Source organism: Amblyomma maculatum, chromosome 2 (genome assembly GCF_055883805.1).
Source record: "Amblyomma maculatum isolate TAMU_Amacu chromosome 2, ASM5588380v1, whole genome shotgun sequence".
Classification (NCBI taxonomy): domain Eukaryota; kingdom Metazoa; phylum Arthropoda; class Arachnida; order Ixodida; family Ixodidae; genus Amblyomma; species Amblyomma maculatum.
The window spans coordinates 150,545,611-150,569,784 of NC_139345.1; the positions used below are offsets into that span (position 1 = coordinate 150,545,611).

The 24,174-nt window shown below is 45.6% G+C and overlaps 1 protein-coding gene across 9 annotated transcripts in view; it reads right to left on the reverse strand.

Annotated features, from left to right (window-relative positions):
* LOC146200171 (uncharacterized) overlaps positions 1-24,174 on the reverse strand; it is a 96,404-nt gene that overhangs the window by 18,194 nt on the left and 54,036 nt on the right. For 5 of the 9 annotated variants that reach the window (XM_084595400.1, XM_084595399.1, XM_084595404.1 and 2 more), the window contains 5 exons: positions 19,952-20,038; positions 16,770-17,078; positions 13,325-13,552; positions 3,602-3,628; positions 78-176 (listed from right to left, as the gene is read on the reverse strand). In XM_084595400.1, coding sequence (XP_084451526.1) covers positions 78-176; positions 3,602-3,628; positions 13,325-13,552; positions 16,770-17,078; positions 19,952-20,038 — 750 coding nt within the window. The remainder of the gene's footprint in view (positions 1-77; positions 177-3,601; positions 3,629-13,324; positions 13,553-16,769; positions 17,079-19,951; positions 20,039-24,174) is intronic. The other 4 variants (XM_084595402.1, XM_084595405.1, XM_084595401.1 and 1 more) reach the window with 4 other exon arrangements.

The window sequence follows — 24,174 nt, forward strand, 5'->3', positions numbered from 1 at the left end:
GATGCAATTTCCCTCCTTTCCAGTCAAGACCGGTGGATGAGGACAGTTGCACACACGAAAACTGCAGGGCTACCTACCAGCGGCCATCATCTCGTCCGACACGCATTCGGCAAGCTTTTCCGACGCGTCTGCCTCCATGATGCTGTCCAGGAGCTTGTAGCTCTCCTCATTGTCCCCTGTGGAGAACACAACAAAAGCAGCACATATGGGATGAGCAAGGCAAGTGCATAAGCAGTTGGCATCTCACTTCCACCAACCGCTGCGGCCTTGCTGACAGCCCTCCACAGCACGACATGTCTGCACTCATGCTGCACATGGTAGGTCAGCTTTTAGTGTTGAGTTGACGTTATCCATGCACATTGGTAATGTCAAGTGGTAACATACAATTCCGTTTAAGGTGAAGAAAGAAACGCAATACCATTTATCCTTGGAAGGGAGAAAAGATCTGGCAAAGAGAAGTAAAGGTCGCCAGAGGTACTTCTGCTTTCCCAGCAGAAGCATTTTTTTCCCCCACTTCTGAACGAGCACTACTATTGTAGGAAAAAGAGACCGGGCATCATGACGCTAGTGCCCTGTGTCAGAACTGAAACACCTTGCAACAGGTCACAAACACGGCAAGTTAATTGAACATTACACAGGTAACATTCCAAACAAAATATGTACCATGACGGAGACGATAATGGAAGGCTCCCAATTAATCCAGACCCTCTGGGGTGTATGCATCGATAGGACCACTGTAGCTAGGATCAAGCCTATGCATGACCTTGGGACCAGCAGTGAAACACTGAGCCACAAAGCCACTGCAGTGGGTGTTAATACAAAGTGGCATAAAAAATTCTAATCGTTACCCTGCACAACCAGCAACCTGCCGGAGTCTACTATGCAATATGATGTCCAATGTTGTAATGACGGAGTGCGACTGTGTGGGGTCAGGATCGCTATCTTTTGGTGGAACACCCCTAAACACTGAACCCAGTGCCATTCCCTCTTCCAGTTGTTGATCAATTCGCTCTCGTCCTCTGCATCTACTGGCCATTCTGGTTAGAGTGACTGCCCTGGTGAGGAGGTGATGCCAGGCTCATACCCCAGAAAAGGATGTGGCCCAGACAAAGTAAAAATGGAAACTTGCAAATAAAAATTAAAGAGAAAGACAGAAAAGCAATGCAACAACCTCCGCTTGCTACAGAAAGCGGTAAATGAACTCACAGAGAAAAAAAGAGTGCATGCCCCTTATGCTGACGCCTTGTAGCAGAGCAGTGAGAGAATGATGAGGCAATGGCACAGTTTTTCCGCTATCCACAGCCTTCACATAATAGACCTAGTGAACTGATGATAATACAGTGAAAGCTCGTTAATTCGAACTTTAGGATAATTTGAACTGCACTACTTGGTCCGGCCAAGCTCTATAGAGATCTGTGTACAAAAAAGCCCGTTATTTCGAACGCGAGTCGGTTCCCCTACGGATAATTCGAACTACGTGCCGCCACGTCCGGACAGCTTGGCACACAACACGTGGGCAAAAAAAAAGAAAAAAACACCTCCGTGAAAGACCGGCATAGTTAAAGGCTGCGCACGTCCAAAACGTGGACAGAAAATGAAGAATGTGAAACCATGACAGAGTGGGTAAAGCCTAATTGGCGCCATGACTACCACGGCTGCCTGTTCTCTCTTCCACGCAACCTCCGAAACTCGCAACTAAATGCTCATTAATTCGAGCCCTGTTATTTCTGAAATACTAATAAGCACTGTCGATATGGTCCCAGCCAATGCTCATGAAAAGCTATTACGTCGGACGGGCGCGCGCCAAGGCTTATATGGGAAAAATTTTTTTATCCTCCATCAGCGATCAAAAATAGCCACGGTCAGTCGCGTTCATGAAGCCAGCTTTTAGCATCCTTCGCTTCAGGCATCTGCTGGTATCACGCATTCCAATAATTGAGTGGCAGTAGATGATGCCAGCCCCAATCACCCATGGCATGATAAAGGGAACATACTGAAGACGAAGCTTGCGCAACAGGACAAGCGCTGGCATTCGGCCAAGTTTGATTCCCCCTCTGCTAGAACTAACCTCAAAAGGTAAACACACCACGATGTTATCACTGTGCAGCATCTTGGCGCACTGCCAAGAAAGAAATGAGTTGTGGACGGCGTGAAATAGGGTGCCTCGATGCGCGAAGGAGGGATGCGCTAACTACCGACGCCTTTTTTTTTTCTGAATTCTTGGGCAACAATCGGGGGTGGGTGAGTTCATTATGAGGGCCAGTTCGTTACGCGAGTAAATACGGTAAATTTACCGTAATGCAAGCGGTTCTTGTCAGTTTTTTCGAGGCCATTTGATAGTTCGAACATCGGATAATTCTAACATTTCTCCCGGTCTCATGAAGTTCGAATTAACCAGCTTTTACTGTACAAGCATGCACCACCCCAAGCATGCTAGTTTTGCATTCTGGCATGCGTTTTTGAACACGAAGTAGAGAATGTACGGGTACTTCATTGACACTGAAAGTGTGTTGATCGTACTGGTGCAATGTCTTGATTAGAACTGCTGAGCATGGCTTAGCGAAAAAAAAAATATTTGTGGTGTTTGTTGAAAACTAGAACTGTCCCCAATGCGCTCTCAAGATTCAGACCAAGATAGATTCCTGTAGTAAATTTTGTTGCTACATGCACAACTGTGCAATTTACTCCTAACCACAGTAAACTCTTGTTGATTCGGCCTCCAAGACAGCAGACAAAATGTTTGAAACATAGAATGGGCCTCAATGAATTGCCAAAAACCATTTGCATCCCAGTAATTTTATCTGACGAACACTTGCGTCTGGTTGTCTGTGATGGAGATGAAACCAAGGTAAGAACAATGGTTTATCTCAGTTTCTTCAGGTGCTTTGTTTTGAGCACACTGTCAGGAATATTGAAAAAATATTCCAAAATTGTCAGTGCATCCACCACTCTTTTTGCCACACAATGCAGTAGCACAAACTAGCGCCACCATGTTTTGAGAAAGCTTCAACAAACAGTGAACTCGGTGAAACTACAAGTGACCGGCACTCAGCTTCAGTGTACCAGAGGCAGCATGTGGACACACGCGAGAGATATATGCGTAGACGTTAGAACAGCATGACTGAAACTATGTGACCGAGCTTTACTTGAGAAAAGGGCGGAGGGAGGGGAGGGCTGATCGTCATTGTCTTTATCATAATGTGAGCGAAATATACATGTCTCACTGTTTGTTGCAATTCAGGTTTGAGGAATCCTATTTTAGTGATCGCTGGCTGTGCGGGTCATACCCCAATGCGACCTCCTATCCAAAATAATTGAAGCAAGCCTCTCCATGTCTGAATTAACGAGCGTCCGATGCCACAGACTTAGATGGGCTTCGGCCAGAGCTGTGCCTATAGTTTAAATTGTGCGGATTTTTGAATTAACAGGGGTCAAATTAAACTATGGATCGCAATACATTTCCTGCCACTAACACTACATTTAGTTTGTTCCCCCAATGTAGAATATCAGCATACCTGCCACTATGATGAATGTGCATGCGTGATGGTGAGAGAACAGTGCTCTTGGCTTAGAGACACTCTATACAGGACAGCGCACTTACACTTTATACGTGCCACCTCCTTGGAACCTGCAAGAGCAAAAGGAGACAGGGAGAGAGAAGTGACGGTCACAAATGTGTGCAGTGAAGTCGATTATTATTAGTGCGACTTACAGGCAAGCCATGAAGGGGACGCGGGTAAAGTGGAAAGCGTTCTACTGCATTCAAACAAGATATTTCTATGGTGAGAAGCATCATGAGCTTGACTGTCAAGTCTGCCCACAGACCGAAGTAGGAAAGTGGTCACACCATCCCCTCCTCCCTTCCTCGAATACAAATTGGTTTCTTGTTTTGTCCCTACGCATGGGCCTCTCTAGATATCAATGCCACATAGAATGACTGACAATAAATGACCTACCATCACATGAGTAAAGTGTTACAGAACTCCTGAAGGTGTTCCTCAAAAGCAAGCTGCCACAGATTTCCAACCAAGGCACTCAGCCAAAGTGACCTATTATGCCACAAATGGATGGTTACAGGTCCAACCAAATAACTGAAATATGAGCTTTTGATCTTTATACACAATTAATAAGTGCATTGCCAAGATGTGCAAGAAAACAAACATCTGCCAACCCTCTAATTAAGAGATGTATTTGAATTATTACTGATTAGATTCCTGTCTCACTTCTGCTATTTGGAGCATTTGAATCTTGTGAACATTCAGAAATTACGAAATTTCCTGCTCATTCAAGCTTTCAGCTAAACGTAGCTGAACGGTGTTTTCAAATGATCATAAGATATAGCACCTTGCTCTCGTCAAATTAGTTTACTTGGTCATTCTTTTGTAGAACTGCAATTCAACAGTATGCAGCAAAATCTACTGATGGCCATGAGTGCCGCGTTGCATATGTACACGTTGTAAAATGGAATGCTGCCCCATGCAACATGTCGCAGCCACAAAGGCAGTAGCGAAGAATGCACTGGCAAAAAATGAGGGCAGCAGGAGCTGGTATTCATGCTGTTTCCAATGTTTGCAAAAGATGTGATGTGCGGGGAAACGAAGCTTGCGGAGGATAGCAGAATGAATGAAGCAGCAGCCTGTGCACAATTTCTACGGTTGCTTTGCAGTGATTGCTCTCATGCTACACAATTTTCATTTACTACAATGTAAAAAGCTATGTACACAAATATCACAGTGTCATGTTTGTAAACAAAGGTAGCACTGTAGCGACGCGGGGGACAGGCAAAAGTGCGGCAATGCCAAGGCTACGTAAAGCGACGCTGCCTTGGAAACCAACTTGTGCAAGCAAATGCAGTCGATTTTGGATATATCAAACTCAAAGGCGATTGCACAGTAGTTCTCGATGGCACACAGCTCACAGATCGTTAATGTCACGAGCAGCTACTGTGCTTTGCACACAGCAAAATGTTGATGGCAGTGTGCGGCCTGCAAATGGCTCACTCCGTAATCACTGCCATATTTACTTGCATAATGAACGCACCCCCAACTTTAGTCGTCAAAACTTCCTTTTCTCCAGCGTAACAAACATACCCCCAACTTTCGTCCCTTGTAGTCCCGCAAAAGGCTGCACTGTAGCTTTCCCGCTTCACTCGATCTGCCTGTTGACATGGCAACAGAAGCAGCAGCCACGTGGCACCTCTTCGCCCTAACATTATTTTCCTATAATGTGGCTGAAATAATAAGGCGAGCAATGTGGCAGATGTCTACAACGCCTATGAGACCGGGTTGTTTTACAAGATGTTGCCAGCCAGGACGCTCGACTTCAAGGGGCAGCACTGTCTCGGCGGCAAAATACAGCACGAACATGGATGGCTCCGATTAGCATCCGTTACAGTAAAAGCTGGGAAAAAAGTTCAAATTATCGAATGGCCTAAAAAAAAACTGACAAGGACCATTTGTATTACGGTAAATGTACCATATTTAGTTGCGTAACGAACTCACTCGCATAATGAACCCACCCAGCCCCAATTTGTGCCTACGAATCTGAAAAAAAAATGCGTCAGTCGTTAGCGCGTCCCTCAGTTTCACGCTGTCACGGTCCACAACACATTTCTTGGCTGTGTGCCAAGATGCTGCGCAGCGATAACGGCGTGTTTACCTTTTGACTTTAGCTCCAGTAGGGGGGAGAGGGGGGAAGTGAACTTGGCAAAGTGCCAGCACTTGTCCAATTGTGCAAGCCTCCTTTTGAGTATATCATGCTATGGACTGGGGTGAGCACGGTCTACTCCCACTCCAATCATTGAAATGCGCGATAGCAGCAAGCGGCTTTTGAAGCGAACAATGCTAAAAGCCAGCGTCATGATCGCGGCTGACTCGAGTGTTTCCTTTGACGATTGATGGGTAGAAAGAATGAATGGGTGTCGCAAAAAAAAAAAAAAAAAAAAAAAGGTTTAACCCTAGTGCCCGTCCGAGATCATAGCCTTTCATGGGCATTGGTTGGGACCGCGCCAGCAGTATTTGCCCACATTTACAAATTATCATCATCATCATCCTCATCATCATCAGCCTAATATCAGTATAATATACTCACTGCAGGGCGAAGGCCTCTCCCATATTTCTCCACTTAACCCGGTTCTGTGCTAGCTGCATCCACTTGACCCCTGCGAACTTCTTAATCTCATCCGCCCACCTAACTTTCTGCCGCCCCCTGCTACGCTTTCCTTCCCTTAAAGAGTATTTAGCTGTGAGCTACTGAGGTTGCGCAGAAGAGGGAGCAGGCAGCCGCCGCCGCGGCCATGCATTGACCTTGCCCTGGCTGCCGTCCCCTCCCTCCAACGCCGCCGGCCGCCGCGCCGGTCATGGCCCCATTTAAGTTTTACCCACTCTTCCATGGTTTTACATTGGTTCCATTTTCTGTTCCCGTTTCGGACGTGCGCAGCCTCTAATTATGCCTTTCTATCGCGGAAGTGTTTCTTTAATGTTTTTTTTTTTTGGCCGCGTGATGTGCGCCAAGCCGCCCAGACGCGGCGGCACGCAGTTTGAATTATTCATAGCGGAATGGACTCGCGTTCGAATTAACGGGCTTTTTTTATGCAGATTTCTATGGAGCTTGGCTGGACCAAGTAGTGTAGTTCGAATTATCCAAAAATTCGAATTATCGAGGTTCGAATTAATGAGCTTTCACTGTATTAGTTATCGGAAAAAGTGCCAAGCAGCGCTGTTTCAAAGGAAGCCATAACCTACCTGTGCAGTACATCACAAACAAGAAGTCATGGATGACCCACACTTTTTTCATTGTATGGGTGGCGGTATTCGTCCGTGATATGAAGCGGCAAGGCCGGAAAGTTTGTTTGCTTCTGGATAATCGTTCAGCGCACCACTTCGATAAAGTCAAGCTGGCTAACATGGAGCTCAGGTATTTTTTTTCCGGATTGCACATCTGTTCTACAAACTCTTTACCAGGGGGTGATCCTTAGCCTGAAGCGCGCTTACCGCATGAGGTTAATTGAGCGGCCGCTCTTCGACTGAGAAACTGGACGAGATACGAACGTGGATATGTACACTGCAAATGATATCTGCTGCCTAGAGCACACTGGGGCGTTCCATAATAGCGAACTGCTTCAGGCACGCTGGATTTGCCGAAGCTCAACCAGTAAACCTTACTGGGGGAGCACTAACGTTTCAGACGATGATGAAGAGGCGTCACATTGGAAAAAATGCGAAACGTGTCGCCTAACTTTGAGCTCGACGAGTACATCGGCACTGACGCTCGTGTGCGAGTTCACAATGATTTGAATAATGAGCAGATCATCAAAGCCACCTGGCATGAGGAGGACTCTTTCAATGACGAAGATGACTTGCAGGATGCGCCTGCTGATGCAACTGTCTCACAAGTGATGGGCGCTTTCAATGTCATCAGGAATTTTGTTGCTACCCGTGATGACGACGCCGCAATGGGTTTGCTGACTGAATGGGAACATCGCATGACGGGGTTACTCGCCATGAAGCGCGAGCAAGCTAAGAATACCGATTTTTGGCATTAAAAGTATTTTCTGCTGCTTGGAAAATTCTCTTTGCATTTCACATCAAATTTTCGTGACCAACGGAGTTCCGTGCTAACAATTTTTTTTTTTTGTGCACCATGAATTTCATTGCCGCGGGATTCAGCTGTATTGTGTTTTGCCGTGGGCGATGGGCCGCAATGTCAGTTACATGGCCGGGTTCAAGTTACAGGCTGTGGAGTATGCGATTGAGCATAGGAATCGCGCAGCCAATAGGCATTTCGGAATAGACGAAGTCCGCATGCGTTACTGGTGGAAGCAGCAAGACAAACTGCATTCTACGAACCAGAAGCAGCGTGCCTTTAGGGGAGCAAAGACGGGAAAGTTTCCTGGTGTGTAAGAAGAGGTCCTAGAATATGTCCGAGACCTACGAAAGGAAGGCTGTGTTGTTTCGCATGAAACAATCGGGACGCACGCGTGAGTCACAGCCAGGAAGCACGGCATCGCAACCACCGCATTCAAAGTGAGTAATGGGTGGACGAATGGACTGTGCTTCACGAGGCGCACATCACTTTGTCAGCGACTGCCTCTTTGCTACGAAGAGAAAGTAACAGATTTTCACAAGTTTGTGATATGCCTGCGACGAGACCGAGAATTTCTCATCCCCTAAATCGGCAATGCCGATCAGACACCCATCAACTTCGACATGCCGGTGAGCCGGACGGTCAATGAAAGAGGAGCCCGCAGCACGCTCGTCAGAACGACAGGCACCAAGAAGCAGCGTTTCACGGTAATGCTGGCTATCACAACAGATGGCAGGAAGTTCCCACCCTACACTATATTTAAAAGAAAAACTGCACTGAAGGCCAATTTCCCAGCCATCATACACGTATGAGCCCACGAGAAAGAATGGATGTCGGCCGACCTAATGGCTGATTAAGTCCGGACAGTCTGGGGACGGCAACCTGGCGCCTTGCTTCTCCTGCCTCTCTTCGTGCTCGATAGTTTCCGCAGCCACCTGGGAGAGAACGTACGCTGAGGGCTAAAGGAGTTGCGCACAGAGATTACTACAATTCCGGGTAGACTCACTTCGGTGCTGCAGCCCCTTGATGTTTGTGTGGATAAGCCATTTAAAGACAGCATGTGCCGCTTGTACACAAACTGGATGGCCCAGGGAGGGCACACGCCGACCAGCCAGATTAAGAGGCCATCCATCGAACTGGTATGCTCCTAGATATTGGATGCATGGCACTCGTTGCCAGCTGATCTAATCTCAAAGTACTTCAAAAAGACTAGAATAACAAATGTGCTGGACAGCAGCAACAATTACCAGTTGTGGGAGCATGATATGGAATGGGCCAGCGATCTGGATGACGGGTCTAGCGATTCAGACGACAGGGCAAGTGTGTCAACCTACAGATTGAGAGGTTGAAAGGTTGAATAGAAGTGGATATCCCAAGAGCATTTTGATATCTGCGGCTGAAAGTAGTTTGAAGAATATGTGACCCCGAGCAAGAGAGCGTAAAGAGAGTGAAAAGAGAAGACAGGTTGTTGTCCTGCCCTACGTACATGGCATCTCACACTGTCTTAAGAAGATTGCGAGCCGATTTAAAATTAGGGTCGTGCTACCTGAACTGAACAAGTTAAAGTCTGTGCAGGAAGGTGAACGGAACGAGTGAGACCAAGGAAGGATGCAGCGTGTTGCACAGGGAACGCTTTGTCAACTGCCGCATGGGTGTCGTGTACAAGATTCCCCTGACATGTGGGAAGGCCTATGTGGGGCAGACAGGCCAATGCCTCAATGAAAGGTTAAGGGAACACAGAAATTCGTGTGCCGCATCGTCGGCTCTGGGAAACCCGGTGACCCATTGCTCTTGTTGTTAAACGGACGACGTTCAACAGGACTCGAGGGGTAACCATTGTGTAGCAAGGTTCACCAAAACCAAGGTGCTGGCTCGGACAAAAGACACTTTGAAAAGACAGATTATCAAAGCATTTAAGATAATTTCGGGTGAAGAAGGAGAATGCGTGAGTGTTTCGCCTGTGGCGCTCAGCAGGAAGGTTCGTTCGGACAATATGACAAAAAGATAGACGCAATTTGCCATTATTTTTGTTTTATTTTCATATTAATTTTTCCTTCAAAATATTTCTTCGCATTTTTCCTGAATCTTCAGTTTTCTTCTTATTGTACCCTTACGTCTTTTTGTAATGATTTCTTCTTCTTCTTGTCACAAATAACAGCCAGTTGGTAGAGAGCGCATCATCGGTGAAACGTCTTGCTGTATTCTCTTGTGTATGTGTGTTGTGTTTGTGTATAACTATGCAGCGCCAGAGGTTTTCAGAGTCATCTAACCAAATAGCCCACACGCAAGTACTACTTATTCAGACGAAGGCTGAACCATAAAGAAACGAAGATGAGTGAAGTGTAATTAAAAAAAGCTGTTTGCTTATACAGTCGAACCCGGATATATCGAACTCGAAGGGGATCGCGAAATAGTTTGATATATCGATAATTCGATATACAGAAATCGGCTTGCGACGGCACTTATGATGCGAAAAAACGATACCGTGTTTGTCGCGTAATCAACCCACTCGCATAATGAACCCACCCTCCACTTTTGCACCCGAGAATTAAAAAAAAAAATGCATTAAGGCTAGCTCGCTCACATGCAAGCGACGAGCGGCAGCGACAGAGCGAAAATTTAAAACTTGTTGGAACTGCTCGAGCCACCGCGGCAGCTCAAAACAAGGTTTCTGTGTCGCCGCGGCGGCAGGAAATCGCGAGCATTTTTGCTTGCATGTCGATGGCGCGCGTCAGTCCGTTTCGGTCGTCTCATCCACAGCTCATTGGCAGCGTGCCAAGATGCTGCGCAGCGATAACGTCAGGGGCGTTTATCTTTTTATAGCTCCTGCGGTGGCGGGGAGCGAACTTGGCAGAGTGCCCGTGATGGCTTGATTGCACAAGCCTGGTTCCATTTATCACGCCGCGCTTGGGGCGGGCGTCATGATCGCAGCAGCTGACCGCGTGCTTTCGCTGATTCATCATGCAAGGATAAACGATAAAAAAAAATATATATAAAATAAACATCCCCACAAAAAAAAAAAAAATCCCTGCCGCCATATCTTACGCTACGCCGCGCGTACAGCCCAACGATAAGTAAGAATGACTCTCGAAAAAAAAAAAACACACAGAGCTCGCGCTTAACATCCGCAGGCGCCATAGCCACGTCCGCCGCCGCGCTGCCGCACGTAGAGGGTTTGCAACACACGCTGGAGAAAGCGTCCGACGTCTGTCTGAAAACGGGCTGAGCTGGCTTGGCGCATGCGTTGCGCATGCTGAAGGAGAGAGATAGCTCGGCAAAAGAATGGGCACACCCACGCACATGGCTTGCAAACGTCATGTGTTGGCGCGCGGGAAACGACAACTGCAGATGCGCGCGCCTTTGGGGAATGGGTGCGGCGCTGCCCAAACCTGCTGTCGCCGAACTGTCCCCTCTCATTCCTTCCGCACGTGACTTGAAAACGTCACGCGGCAAGCGGCCAAGGGTGATGCGATCGTCTTTGGGGAAGGCACACTTTCCAGTGCGTGGTGCGGAGTTCGATATATCGAACGACCGGCGAAATTGAGTTCGATATATGACACGGCTTTCCTATACTTTTACATGGGATTTCCAAGGGGGTATTTCGTGAGTTCGATATAACCAAAATTCGATATATCCTGGTTCGATATAACCGGGTTCGACTGTAGTGCATGCATAATTAGCTGCAATAGGTAAGCTGTCTATTGCATGTTTTTTGCATTACCACATTTTTTGCTCATCCCGAAAAAGTTTTTGTAAAATTTACCCCTCATAATAAACGTACCCCACAATTCTGCTTCGGATTTTCGGGAAAAAAAGTGCATTCATTACGCGAGTAACTATGGCAGTCGTGCCGGATGCACAGAGAGCGATTTGCAGAGGCGCGAGACCCGCAAGTCACTGACATTGCCATCTGCTGTCATGCTGCACGCAGTGCAAAAGTCCGCAGTGGTACATGGCCTGCACATCACTAAATGTCATAATTGTCTGTCATGCCCCACCCATGCCGCAAGTGGCGAAATGTGGTCGAAAATAAATCCTGGTCATAGTAAACAGATCTATGTGGATGCCTTCCCCATGCTTCTGCATAATGAATTTTTGTTTGTTTTGAGGATACATGTGTTTTTCCTGACTTCGCGAGATTCGTATCAGCGAAATTTTACTGTATCAGACTTTGCCAACTTCAAAAGTACCCGTTAGAGTAGCTCTCAAAGCATAATTCAGACTGATATCCCTTCACTAGCAGCAGATGTTGGAAGGTTGTGTCATACATTGAAGAACGGAGTTCAGTTCTAGTTCCAGCTTCAAATCACCTCATCCATTGCGAGACAAGTGATGTTAAATCCACATGTTGTGCAAAACGTCTACGTTTCCTTAAAGTCATGAAGCATAGAAATTATGAGTTATAAGATCGCTATAAACTTCTGCACATATCTCTTCTCAGACTTTGGATAGAGCCATGACTTTCAAGCACACGAGAAAATTCTGACTTCCCACTGTGCACACAGACAGAGAGCCTTAGTAGTCCTAAACACAAACAAACAATAGCAAACATGAAATGCAACTAGCCAAAGCTACTTTAGCTTTGTTTCGATTTGACCGTTCTTGTGTAGGCCGAGGCAACTTTTCAAAAGATATAGGGCAGTGCTCGTACAATTAAAGTTAAATAAAAAAAAAATTGCGAGTCTCGGGGCGAATTTGAAGGTTTGGCAGGTATGCAGATGCGGTCTGCCATAACGGAGAAATTGCCATATTTAAGTACCTGAATTACATCACCAAAATTACTCTTGAGTCGTTATTATAATTCAACTTTTAGCCGGATGACTCAAGCTAGGCCTAACTAGCTGGGTAGCCAGATTCACGTAAATGGAAGTTGGATTCAAAGACAGGCAAGCACGTAAGCAAGCCTGAGAATGTCGATCGTCCCCACCCAGATGCGTGCGCTGCTTGTGCTTTTTAAGCAATAGAAAAAACGGCAGCGGCTCGAAATGGGTGCTGAAACTTCACCGGACCAACGACGATATGCAGGCTCACATAATATTGTCATAAAATGTACAATATGCAAGTTTGTGTTGTCACAGGATACTCATGATGAGGTGTGAAGTGGGCTTGAACATAAAATAGTAGCGACAGCTAGGCTTACATTTCCTTAAATTGCTAGAATATCACCCTGCAAATTTCAAAGCAGTGAGTTCGCACTACTGTGGTATAACGTTTCTATTTTTTACCAGGACGGCACAGCTTTTAATTGCGTCAAGGCCCGATGACTGGTTTTCTGATCTGCCGCAATCTGCCACGTTTGGCACAAAGGCAGCGGCAATAAGAATAGCATCACCAGATGAAGTTCTGTTAAAAAACTGTTCCTAAGTCGCCCAGTTGTATGGTGTAGGCAAGTGGCTAGTGCAGCAAGTAGGCAAACCTGCAGCCTACTGCGCACAAGAAGTGATTTCGGAAACATCAAGGTCAGTTGATATACAGGCCGCGAAGGTGGGTATCAGTAGCAGTCTATAACCAACTGCCAGAAACATTAGAGCAGAAAACGTGGAAACTAACGTCTACTTCCTTTCTTGTGCCTCACGGTACAGTGAAGTTGCATTTTGGGAACAGTATGTGGTACGGTTCCCCCACTGCAGTGACATCCTTGATGCCACTCCTCAGCATGGGGTACCTTGTCTCCTTAGAATGCCTCATGATAGCATTCAGCAAGCATTGAGTGACACAAAAGGTCAACAGTGTTGTGTACCATCACTGAGTTCGTCATCCTTGATGCTGAGCAGCACGGGGCTGTCCTGTCCCTCGGCCTGGAGGCCCTTGGCGAAGTCAGACCCATAGCCAAACAGGTCACTCAGCTGTTCCTGGGCTGCCTGCGCCCCTTCGTTTGGCCCGCCGATGTTGGCCGTGAAGCAGGACAGGTCTGCCGTGTGCAGCCGGTACACCTCGTCCTCAGCCGACAGCTTGGCCTCCTCGCCCGCTGGTGGTCCGAGGCAACATCACAACAGGGTGAACCACACTCCTCTAACAGCATGCGGACTCAGCTCTATAAACAAGTCCAAATTTCCCCCAAACGGATGGCTGCAAATCTCACAGGGTTCTTGCGTTGGTAAAATTCTCTGGAACAAAATATGCTTTCCTGCTTTTCTCATACTGACAGCATTTGAACTTTGTATTTTTACAGCAGGTGTAACATCTACACAGAATACATATACACCATACCAATGGGAGCATTGCACAAGATGCCCAGGAAGCAAAGTGCATGAGAAAGGTTAATCTGGTCAGTGCATGCCCAATGCTCTCCCAGCCAAGAATTCACCCCGCAGGAACACCAGCAACCGTCAACGACCGCAAATACAAAAGATCCCCATCTCTTGGTCCATGGAGCAAAGAGGCAACAACAATGTGATGCACAGCTCATTTCATTTGCCAACAGTCCTCGCTTCACATCGCTCTCTCTCGTATAGTGAGCAAGCACACGCTTTGGACAGACACCGACATGTCCACAGTAGTGTCGAATACTGAACTCCCTCTTATGTGCTTCTGTAGCCTGCTTATAGCCAAGGCTAGGCAGGTGTATGCCGCACTGCTTTCAAATGGCCTCAATAATCGGCACTCAAGCACCACCCTTGTGGGGCTGGCATCATCACTCTTGACCTCTGGTGTGCCACATAGCGTTACAGTAGGCACAGCAACACAAATGATGGTATGAATCTTGCAGCCACATTTATGCCCTTATCACTTTTACTGCTACTGATATACATGCCTTGGTATACCGTTATTAACTGCCAACTGCATGGGCACGTATTCAGCGGAGAAATCAGTGCAGCATGCACTTCTGATGCTGTCAATAAAAAAAAAGTTCCAGTGCGATTTTAAATTGCTTAAAAGACTTGCTTCCGCCATACATCCACAAGGGCACAACATGATTGGAGTCTTGAAAAAATTGGCAGTAACGTCCACTGAAAATGCTGCGTGCAAAAGATTAGCTGAGGTTTAGAATAGTTAAATATGGTATCCAGCAAAGGCTTCACAGCATGGTTAAGCTTGGTAGAACTCTTTCGTAAGCCGTTTTAACCGGCATTGGCACGACGCGCTATACGCAGCATCATCAACCCTGGTGTCCATAGGACGTGGTTGCTTCAAGCACAATGTCGCGATGCGATGTCACTCACGCGATTAATCACGTGCTCCACACCCTTCCTCTCTCTTCTCAGCTCGGAAGTTTGAAAGGTCAAAGGTCACCCAAAGGTCACCTTGTTGCACAGCACCAAGGTGATCCACAAGGTTACACTTCAGGCGGTCAGATGTTTTGAGGAAAGGGAGGCATAGTATATTTATAGCCGCACTTTGTCCTTTGGTTCACTGAAGGTGAATGGCAAGCCCACGCTGACGTGTGTTGGTTTATAGGAAAGAAAAGGCACAGTATATGTCATATTTTTCTGTGGACACCTGAACCGCATAGCAACAGTCTGTGCTCCTGCTCCTTGAAGGTAAAATATAAGCCAATGCGAAGACCAGCTCTACCTAGCACAGCGAAGCTTTCACTTCAAAAACTATTTTATTTGGCTCTCAAGAATATCATGAACCTAGACTGAGTAAAAGTTTTCTCGTTTATGGAAAGTCTTGAAGAACTCAGCTGTTTGGGCTGCCGTGTGTTGCCTTCCTGATAGCTTTGGAAGTGCCAAGCTGAAAATCAGAGTCCTAATCCTTACCTTGCAGATTGAGCAAAGCTCACTGCTTTCAATATCATTTAAAAGTTTTGGGCACTCGCAGTTTGCATCCCTCTCAATGATAAGATGCGATAAGATGCAACATGTGAATTTCAGCGCCTTTGAAACTCCACAGTCTTTCTACGACATCATGGGCCTGCTCACAGATGCGAGCAGAGACTTTTCTTCCTATGATACATTTTCAAAACTAGTGAGAAACTTGTATTTGTATATTTTTTGTTTATTCGAACATACTGTTAGTCCCCTCTTGGGACTGTTACAGGATTGGATTTAGTATAGACAACAAAGATGCAAGTTAACAACACAATAATACAAAAACCAGTATAACCAGTATTAACTAGTATTAACCAGTACAACCTGACGTGAAAACTGCTATCCAAAAATTAGCAGCCAAGCATGTGGCTCTATGCATAGATATATATTTAAAGCAAATTACAGCAGACTCCCATTAAGGCAAACTTGAAGGGACTAGAAAAGCTTGTTAGTCTTTTTAACACAAGTGCTGGTAAAAGAATATTTGTGTGTGTTAGGTACGCCTATTTATATGTAACACGAAAACAATCAATAAAGTAACCTTCCAGAGAGAGAATAATTGGAAAGAATTACATTTATGACACTTTGCATGCAACAAACTGAAGAATGACTGATTGAAAAATGTTTGCTTCAAAATTATTCCTAGAAAATTAGCATTCACTTCAAATTAGCCTCAATGAAAAAAAAAATTCTCATGGGCCTGGCATAAATGATTACTATACTTTCTTGACTGAAACTCCAAGATGGAATCTCAATTGGAAAAGCCTCATTTTGATCATGGGGAAAATGCAAATAGGACTGCGTGCTGCTCGTGTTCAGGCACGTTAAAGAAACAAGTTTGGCAGCAGTATGACTGGCTTGTGCATGTGGGAACAATTACTGAAAACTATAGGGGGAGTGCAAACAAATACATCAGGAATAGTTTGCACTATGTCAGGACAACCTTGCCTATGTATTCCAATCCTTTGTCATCTAGCAACATTTGTGCCAGCCAAACAGGCTCCTACAATAATGTTACTAATAATTTCTGCCCCCTCGATAACCACAGTTGTAACTGCCCATGGGGCCCAGTGTTCGAATACTGCAAAGTTGTAAACAAGCATAAAAATAAGCTTTTGAAAAAGATAACCAAAGTGACTGAAATCAAGCAATGTAAAAGGTTAAATTGGCACACCTTTTGTTAGTATACCTAATAAAAATTTAATTCCTCGTATTCACACTGCTTGCCTTCTGTGCCTGTCTTATGTGTGTTTACATAATGGTCGTTTTTTTCCTTCATTCTGCTACGCTGTTTTTCCTATTTCTTTGGAAGATGTTTGTGTGATTCTATACATACAAGCGAAAATCTGAATAGAAAATAGTCACGAACATACACACAAAATATTTGCCCAACCTCGTTGTGCACGTGGCAGTTGCTGGACATTTACTCACTGGGCGCAGTTGTGGTGGACGCTGTTCCCGCCACAGTGGAGACCACGCAGTGCTGGTGGTGGTGGCTGGCGACGTTGCCGCTATCCCCCCTACCCCCCGCTGCTGCCTCGGCCGCAGCATCCTTGAAGATGCCCCCTGAGAAGCCAAACACGGCGTCGTCGGGCATCTTGATGCTGCCCAGGTCAGACGAGGTCACACCGTCACCGCTGTTGCCGCCTCCCTGGTGGTGGTGATGGTGGTGGTGGCCTCCGGGCACACCGAGCAGTCCACCGGGCGAACATGGAGGTTCAGACTTCTCCAGTTGGGTGCCTGGAAATATTGCATACCACTGTGCCAATCTGCAATGCGATGCGTAATGGCTGCGCCTCGCTTTCTCAGTAATTTTGTGATTGGTCATAATTAGCATGTATGTAGTAATTAAGTACACCCTAATCATGAAGTCATTGGCTAAGAGTAAAAAACTGGCTATGGTTTAGCGTGTTAAACTTGGTTGAATTGCATTAGCAATACTTCCATGGCTGCGCTTATGGTTCAGCGTGTAGTGTACCTCATGGTGTAGCTTGAGATGTTTACCTATGAGTAAAGACATAGCACACAAATGAACGACCAGTCTTCATTGAACGACGTCTGTGTCCATTTCCGTGGTGCCCTGGCAGGAGCTGCCAACTTGGGTATCTCGTTTCACATGGGACGGTTATGTCAGAATCAGCCTGCCAGGATCCTGGAAATCACGTTACCCCTATAGGCCACTAAGGCACGTTCATACGGCTTGGTTAAAGCCATATTCGGCTCGGCTGCGGCTCAAAGTCAAACGTGGCCCTTCCTGGGACTATGCGATGGGCTGAAACCTGGCGCAGTATTGCTAAAACAATAAAAAAGGATAATGTTCTGATGCATGTTACTGCTTCACAGGTGCACACAGTGTTGTTTACAGGAACCACAGGAACATAATCTGTTACATATAATCTGCTACATAATCTGTTGCATAAGAAATTCAAACTCGGTGATACTAATGCTGTAGCGTTTCAAGGGCCCCATTTTCCGTAAAATATGGCAATGGCGCTGTCATCGCTGCAAGCAAAAAATCATGGGCGTGACTAAAATGTTTAAAGCAGATGGCTTTAAAGGTTGTCAAGAGCCTTGTTCATGAGAAGGGAAAAGCAAACTAGGCATTAGGTGAACTCTTTGTTAGAGTGCTTCAACTTCCTAAGCATGCCACGTGGAGTGCTCCACTGCAAAGTGACAGGCACAGGTTGTGCGTTTGGATCGGAGTGGCAGAATGCACTCTTCCTACTGCTTTCTATTATGATATAATCCATCTAAATAATTAAAACTGAAAAATTATCTACTTTGAGTGATGCCACCATAAAAACAAAATATGAAAAAACATTCCTGGTGCCTTCCTTGGATTCAGTGACTGCTGTGTTTTTTTTACATGTACAGGCAAACCGCATTGCAACGAGTGTTGCCACAACCTGCCTGCAAATCATGTAAGGTAATGCAACTAATTTCCCTCCATAATGCCTTCTGCAGCAGAATTCTGCTTCTACAAATTTTTGCAAAGTTAAACTTACTTTGCAATATAATGGACGCAAGGCTACCCACTATGCCTGCAGCATTCAGTATACTATATTAATTTTTAGAAATGGCTGAGAAGAATTCACAATGCTCTTCAAATAGTTCCACTCACATTACCAGAAAATTGGCACTCAGCGGCCACATCACACACTGCACGTACTTTGCATGCTCAAATCACTGTTGCTACATCATGTCTGTTACAACCTGTACAAGCTACGAGCTAATCCGAAGAAAAAAGAAAATCCCTTTTTAGCTGGAATCTATTCAATCCCTGCCAGAAAGATATCTGGATTCGGGAGGAAAATGCAAGTACACTGTACTTCCTGCCACTGTGTGTTCGCGCAGCTGTGCAACCGCCCTGTGCCGTAACGGCACAGGTCACCATTCGGAGCAATACGATCATGTGGAAGCTCAAGGGCATGTAGATAACTACTGACTAGTTAAGCAGATGACATAGATCTTTTTATAAGGTCTTTTTGGGAATCTGAACAATATTGGTAGTGTAGCATCTGACCATATGCTACGACAGTCTGGTCAAAGAGAACCACACAGATGGTCATCACATCTCACTACGCTTGCCATTTTCACAGCGCTATGCGTGACATCCTTCCTCCTCATCCAAGACAGTTTTCTTATCGTGTGCACATCAACCCCAACCCTCAAAGCTGCATGCACGTCTTTGTGCGAAACGACGCTGTGCATCCTCCTTTACAGCCTCCTTATGACCGTCCATTCAAGGTGCTAAGTACTTTCTGCTGCTCCTTACTGGCTGAAAAGATGCTGTGTCTACTGATCGTCTGAAACCCGTGTATTTCGATCTTGAAGACTACCGTTAGTGCTGCCACACCCGTTCCTGACTGGGCCGGCCCACCTCGCCGTGCCTGTGTCGCAGCAACATAATCCGTGCTTCATTGTGCGTTACTTTCACGGCTTCCTCGTTAGACGGGGATCCTGTAGCACCTTACCATGTACTATGATGATCCAGCCAAAGACAACGACGGCACGCACCAGCTCATGCGTGGTGCGGCGCGGGAAGACGAAAATATATGTTTTGCAAGATGGAGCTCTAACTGTGCATAGTCTCGTTAATGCCCAGCTGAGCGGCCTGGCAAAATATATTTGTGATAACACCAGCCAGTGATTTTTTTTGCCCGGTTCTTCAACGCCACTAGAAACTGGTCAGAAATGTTTGCGAGAACAGCCAGGTTCCAACATAGTGGAAGACTGCGAAAGTACTGAAATAGCAAAAAGCTGCCAAAGATGAGTGGACTATGGAAACTAACGATGTTCAAATTTGTCACTGTTTCAGGCTGCTTCCGCAACAAAGTGTCTCTTACTTGTCCTGTTGATTTCTCCCATGTTTACTATCCTTCAATTAGCCCAACTTTCGAGTTTCTACTTCAACAAAATTCTTCCTGGGTGTCCTGAATTTCTGTTGTAGAGGGGTTTGGCTGCAAGCGTAAAGGGGTCCCTGAACTCTTCTCCACCTTTCTCTGCTCTGCAGCCCATAGCCTGAGATCTGAAAGTGGACAGACTGGCTGGTTGCCCTTCAAAACTCATTTCTCCCCAGCCGTTCCCTCACCAATGACCTTGAGAGTGAGTACCGGCAAAGACGTTGCTCTTGACGCTGTCTCGAGGCATGTCAGCATCATCATCCGACAGCATGGCTGCATGGTGGTTGTCTTCCAGCCCTGAAAGGTTGCACCAAACAACAACAACAACCGCTGCTGCATCTACTTCCCGAAACGTTTGCATGTCAAGAAGCAACAGTAATGCTTTTCTGCAATGGCCACCTTTTCCTGTAGTTGCAATATTTTCCACATTTATAGAACAACACCAGCAAGGGAGCTTAGCATTAATTAGAATGAATTCATTAAGCAAAATGCAGCGGCCCTGCAGTTGACTACTGCCTGGTGCCGTGGCCCAGTGAAATGCATGCGAGATGAGAACAGCAGTTAGAAAAATTTTCCTGCTATTTCACAAGGCGCATACTGATAAGTCGGACGCTTACCGGCAACTGGGGAAAGCACCATAAAACAGCATTTCAATGTAAGCAATGCCCTTTCAAAGTGGGAAATATTAAATAAAAAGAAAAAAAAAGGTATGTATGTGTTTTGATAAGTGCAGACAGTCTGGCTGAAAAACAAGTCCACACTAACCTGCCCAGCCAACGACTCAGTGCGTGTTTATTTCTGCGAAATCCCTTCAAATATTCTCTGCAAACCTTACAATTCACAGGTGAGAACTCTTGTGACTGAGCCCTATGCCATCACGGAAATGTTCGGATAATTGTAATAAAAAATTAGGAGTGTGCAAATATTCAAAATTTTGAACACAAATTAAATGCTTGTTATTTGATTTATATTCGGATCCGAAAAACTGATGTCAGACTGTTCCAAATATTCGAAAATAGCTTAAGGGGGGGCACGGCTTTTTGCGGCCAAAAATCGGTCTAAAAATGTGATTTTTTATTTCTTCATTTTCGCGGCCCTGAGATGTTTCCACGACTATCTGCAAATTTTGGTTGAAAAATAAAAATATCACCTAATTCGTACGTTACAGCATTACAAAGTTGTGAATCTGAACGATTGGCCCTTTAAAATTGAGGCCAAATCACACCGCGTTTTGAGCGGCCGTGGATTGAAAAATATGCTCTCCACTGCCATCATTTTGGTTTTGTTTGAAATATTGTGATTTATTCCCATGCTACGATTGGCGTCCGTCAGCGAACACCCAAAGCAGAAAACAAAGGGACAAAATTGCATGAAACACGCACTGCTATTCGGTTCCGAAAGCACATGACCCAAATGGCCACTTTTGACTGGCTGCCGGCGTCGACTATTTGCGGCCTGGCACCATTTCGAAAAGGTTGCATAGTTAGCCCTAGCTGGTTTAGCGACATTCTGTCGTCATAACCATGATGTAAAACTCGGAAAATTATGGTTCTAGCGTCACAATGGCCCAAAAAACGAAGAAGGGTAGAGCTAAGAGGTGCACCGGTCATGAGACAATGTGGCATCCTGTTACCCGCAATCAGTGACGAAGCACCGACGCTCCGCGATGGGCCGATAAGGGCGTTGCCGGTGGTGCTCGGCACAACAGATAGGAGAGCGAGCGATTTCCTCGAGGCGATTCCTGCCACGTACGAGCATCGTAATTATGACGATTCAGATGAAAAGTGATACCTGAGCGGTGTTCATGGCTGCGACAGATCGAGCACTAGGAAAAGTTGGTGGCGCGGTGGCAGCGGCAATCGCGAAACATCGTCAAGCACGGCATGTGGAATCGCAAACCTTGTAAAATAAATTTCCTTCTGAGTTGCATGGGCAACTATCTTGACGGGAAATGGTGCATCCATACCAAAAAGCAGTCATGACGCATTTTATCAAGTTTCTCTTAGCCTTGGTAATTCATAAATATGCCAAAAACAATTTTTGCCGATTTCTCAAGACTGAATTTTGGATACAGTCACCATTTTGGAGATGCGATATCTCAGCTTCTATAGCAGTTAATTCTTTTTTCCAGAAAGATAAAATCATAAGTTCTGCAGTAACACTGCTTTTTAACCATTGTTTGTTTGCCAAAATTATCAAAATAAACCATTTTTCCCACTCACCAAAATGAGCTTTTTTTTTCGCAAAGTTTGACAAGCCACAACTTTCTTCCAAATCGTCCTAAAATGCTCATTTATGTTTTACTGCAGCCCTTTGTGATTCTAGATTATTTAAGGATCAAAATCTTCTCCTTAAGATCTGATGTTTACTAACCATGCTACCTCCAAACAAAATATCAGTTTCGCCTAATACAGTAAAATCTCGTTTATCCAGATCTCATTAACTCAGACTCACTGCACAATCCCAGCAATGCAGTTTCACGACACAGGTTGCGCCTTCTGGCGGCCAAATGAAAAAGCTTGAAGGCGCTCGCACGCGCTGGCCTTGCTTTGCTGTTGTTCCATGGCATGTGCTTTTTTAGACTGTGTTTAGTACTCGAGAGTGATTTCCCATTTTGAAACTGCTGGTGGTGCACTCGTTTGTGTAGTTGAGGGCCAGGTGGCGTAACCGGAACTGTGGAATGACTCATTACCAAACTCAGATGAAGAAAAGTGGGCGCAACGTGCAGGTACTGGCGCTCAGGCTGCAGCAGTTGTCAACTATCGCTAAGTGTGAGGCTGCACAGCTCTCTGCTAAAGCTTTTGGCAAAGATACGAATGCCAAATGAGACCATCATAGTGCGACGAGTCAAATTAAAAAGCTAAGCACGAAGATAATTTTAGTTTGTGTCCATCACATAACAAATTTTGTTACGTACGGGTAGTTTGCATGAAGCCATCGATTAGATGTCACAGTTCACTATCTTATCAATGTTTCATGGTCGATAAATTACTGCGCCTAACTGCGTCGATACTGCGTCGATAAATAACTGTGCCTTGCCAAAATAAACAAAAGCGCAACATAAGTGAGCGCTAGTTTGCAGCGTACCCTGCTCTGTACGTTTCATGACGTAATAAACGCTTATTTCACAGTGACGACCGAACTACTCGTATGTGTGTTAATTCGTAGCAAGTTGTGAGGAACAGTACATGTTTTCTAGGTGCCGCCCACCGTTATGGCTGTAATTTGGTTTGCCTCGATTTTTCATGCTCTTTGCGATGGCGGTTGTTTGACGCCGGCGCATAAGAGGCACGCCCTGGGTTTGCCGCTATCGGGCCAATTTCTTGTGCGACGCGTAGTTAGCGCTCCTCACTACAGTGAATTATTAAAGCATACATTCTCTAGTTCATTCATAAAATTGAAGAACTGTCGCTGCACCAAAGCAGGGGACAAAATAGTGCGCATGAAATGTGTGATGCGCCCCACTGCAGTGGCTCTGTGGTTAGGTCGCTCGACTGCTGAACCCACAGACCAGGATTCAATACCGGCCGCGGCACCTGCATTTTGATGGAGGCAAAATGCAAGACTTTCGCATGGTGTCCAATGCGAGTGCAAGGTAACAGAACCCCAGGTGGTCGAAATTACCCGGCGCCCTGCACTGTGGCGCTCACAACCTAAGATGTTTTGAGACACTAGACCCCATAAACGAAAACAAATATTCGTGATCTTAATAAAGAAATCTGTGACATTAGTAATAACTATGAACAATTCGTATGCACCGCGTAGTGTTATCCTATTTTAATCGCGACAATTAAATTGTTCACAGTGCTCTACATCTCTTGTAACAAGTTGATGCCAACATTCATCTTTTACTCATCTCGCCTCTAGGGACCCCTCTAGCTGGCACTGTTATCGTGATCTGAGCGTTCGTTTCAAGCATTTTTCGAAAGGTGGAGAATGATGATGAAATGTTTAATTGAAAGGAAAAGAAGAGAAAATAGTGCCCCCGGAAGCAACGCAGGCTTCCGGTTGCGCTATTTTTCAGGGGAGTTAAAATTAATTCGCAGAACGCCTAGTCTTTCCACCCTGCTATCCGAATGTCTTCTTGTGGCGCATGTGCGTAGGCAGCAATAAAATTGAGCTAGATTTGTCTACGATGCATAAGCGACTACTTTATTTCTGTTGTAACCTTGTTACAAGCGTGATGGCAAGAAATTCAAACGGCAGAAATCGTAGGCGCTGCGCTGTTTGCATTTATTTAAATCGCGATAGTAGCTAAAATTTTCCCGGCAGTATAAGTGAAGCGTCCGTTTCTAAGCCATGGAACACGTGATGGTTTTCCGGTAAGGAGCGTCTTTTCTGTGGCTGAAAATACTTGTCGAGAACATAAACAGATATGAACCCGCGACGTCGCTGCTAGCTTGCGCTTTCTACCTGGACGCTGCCTAATGAAA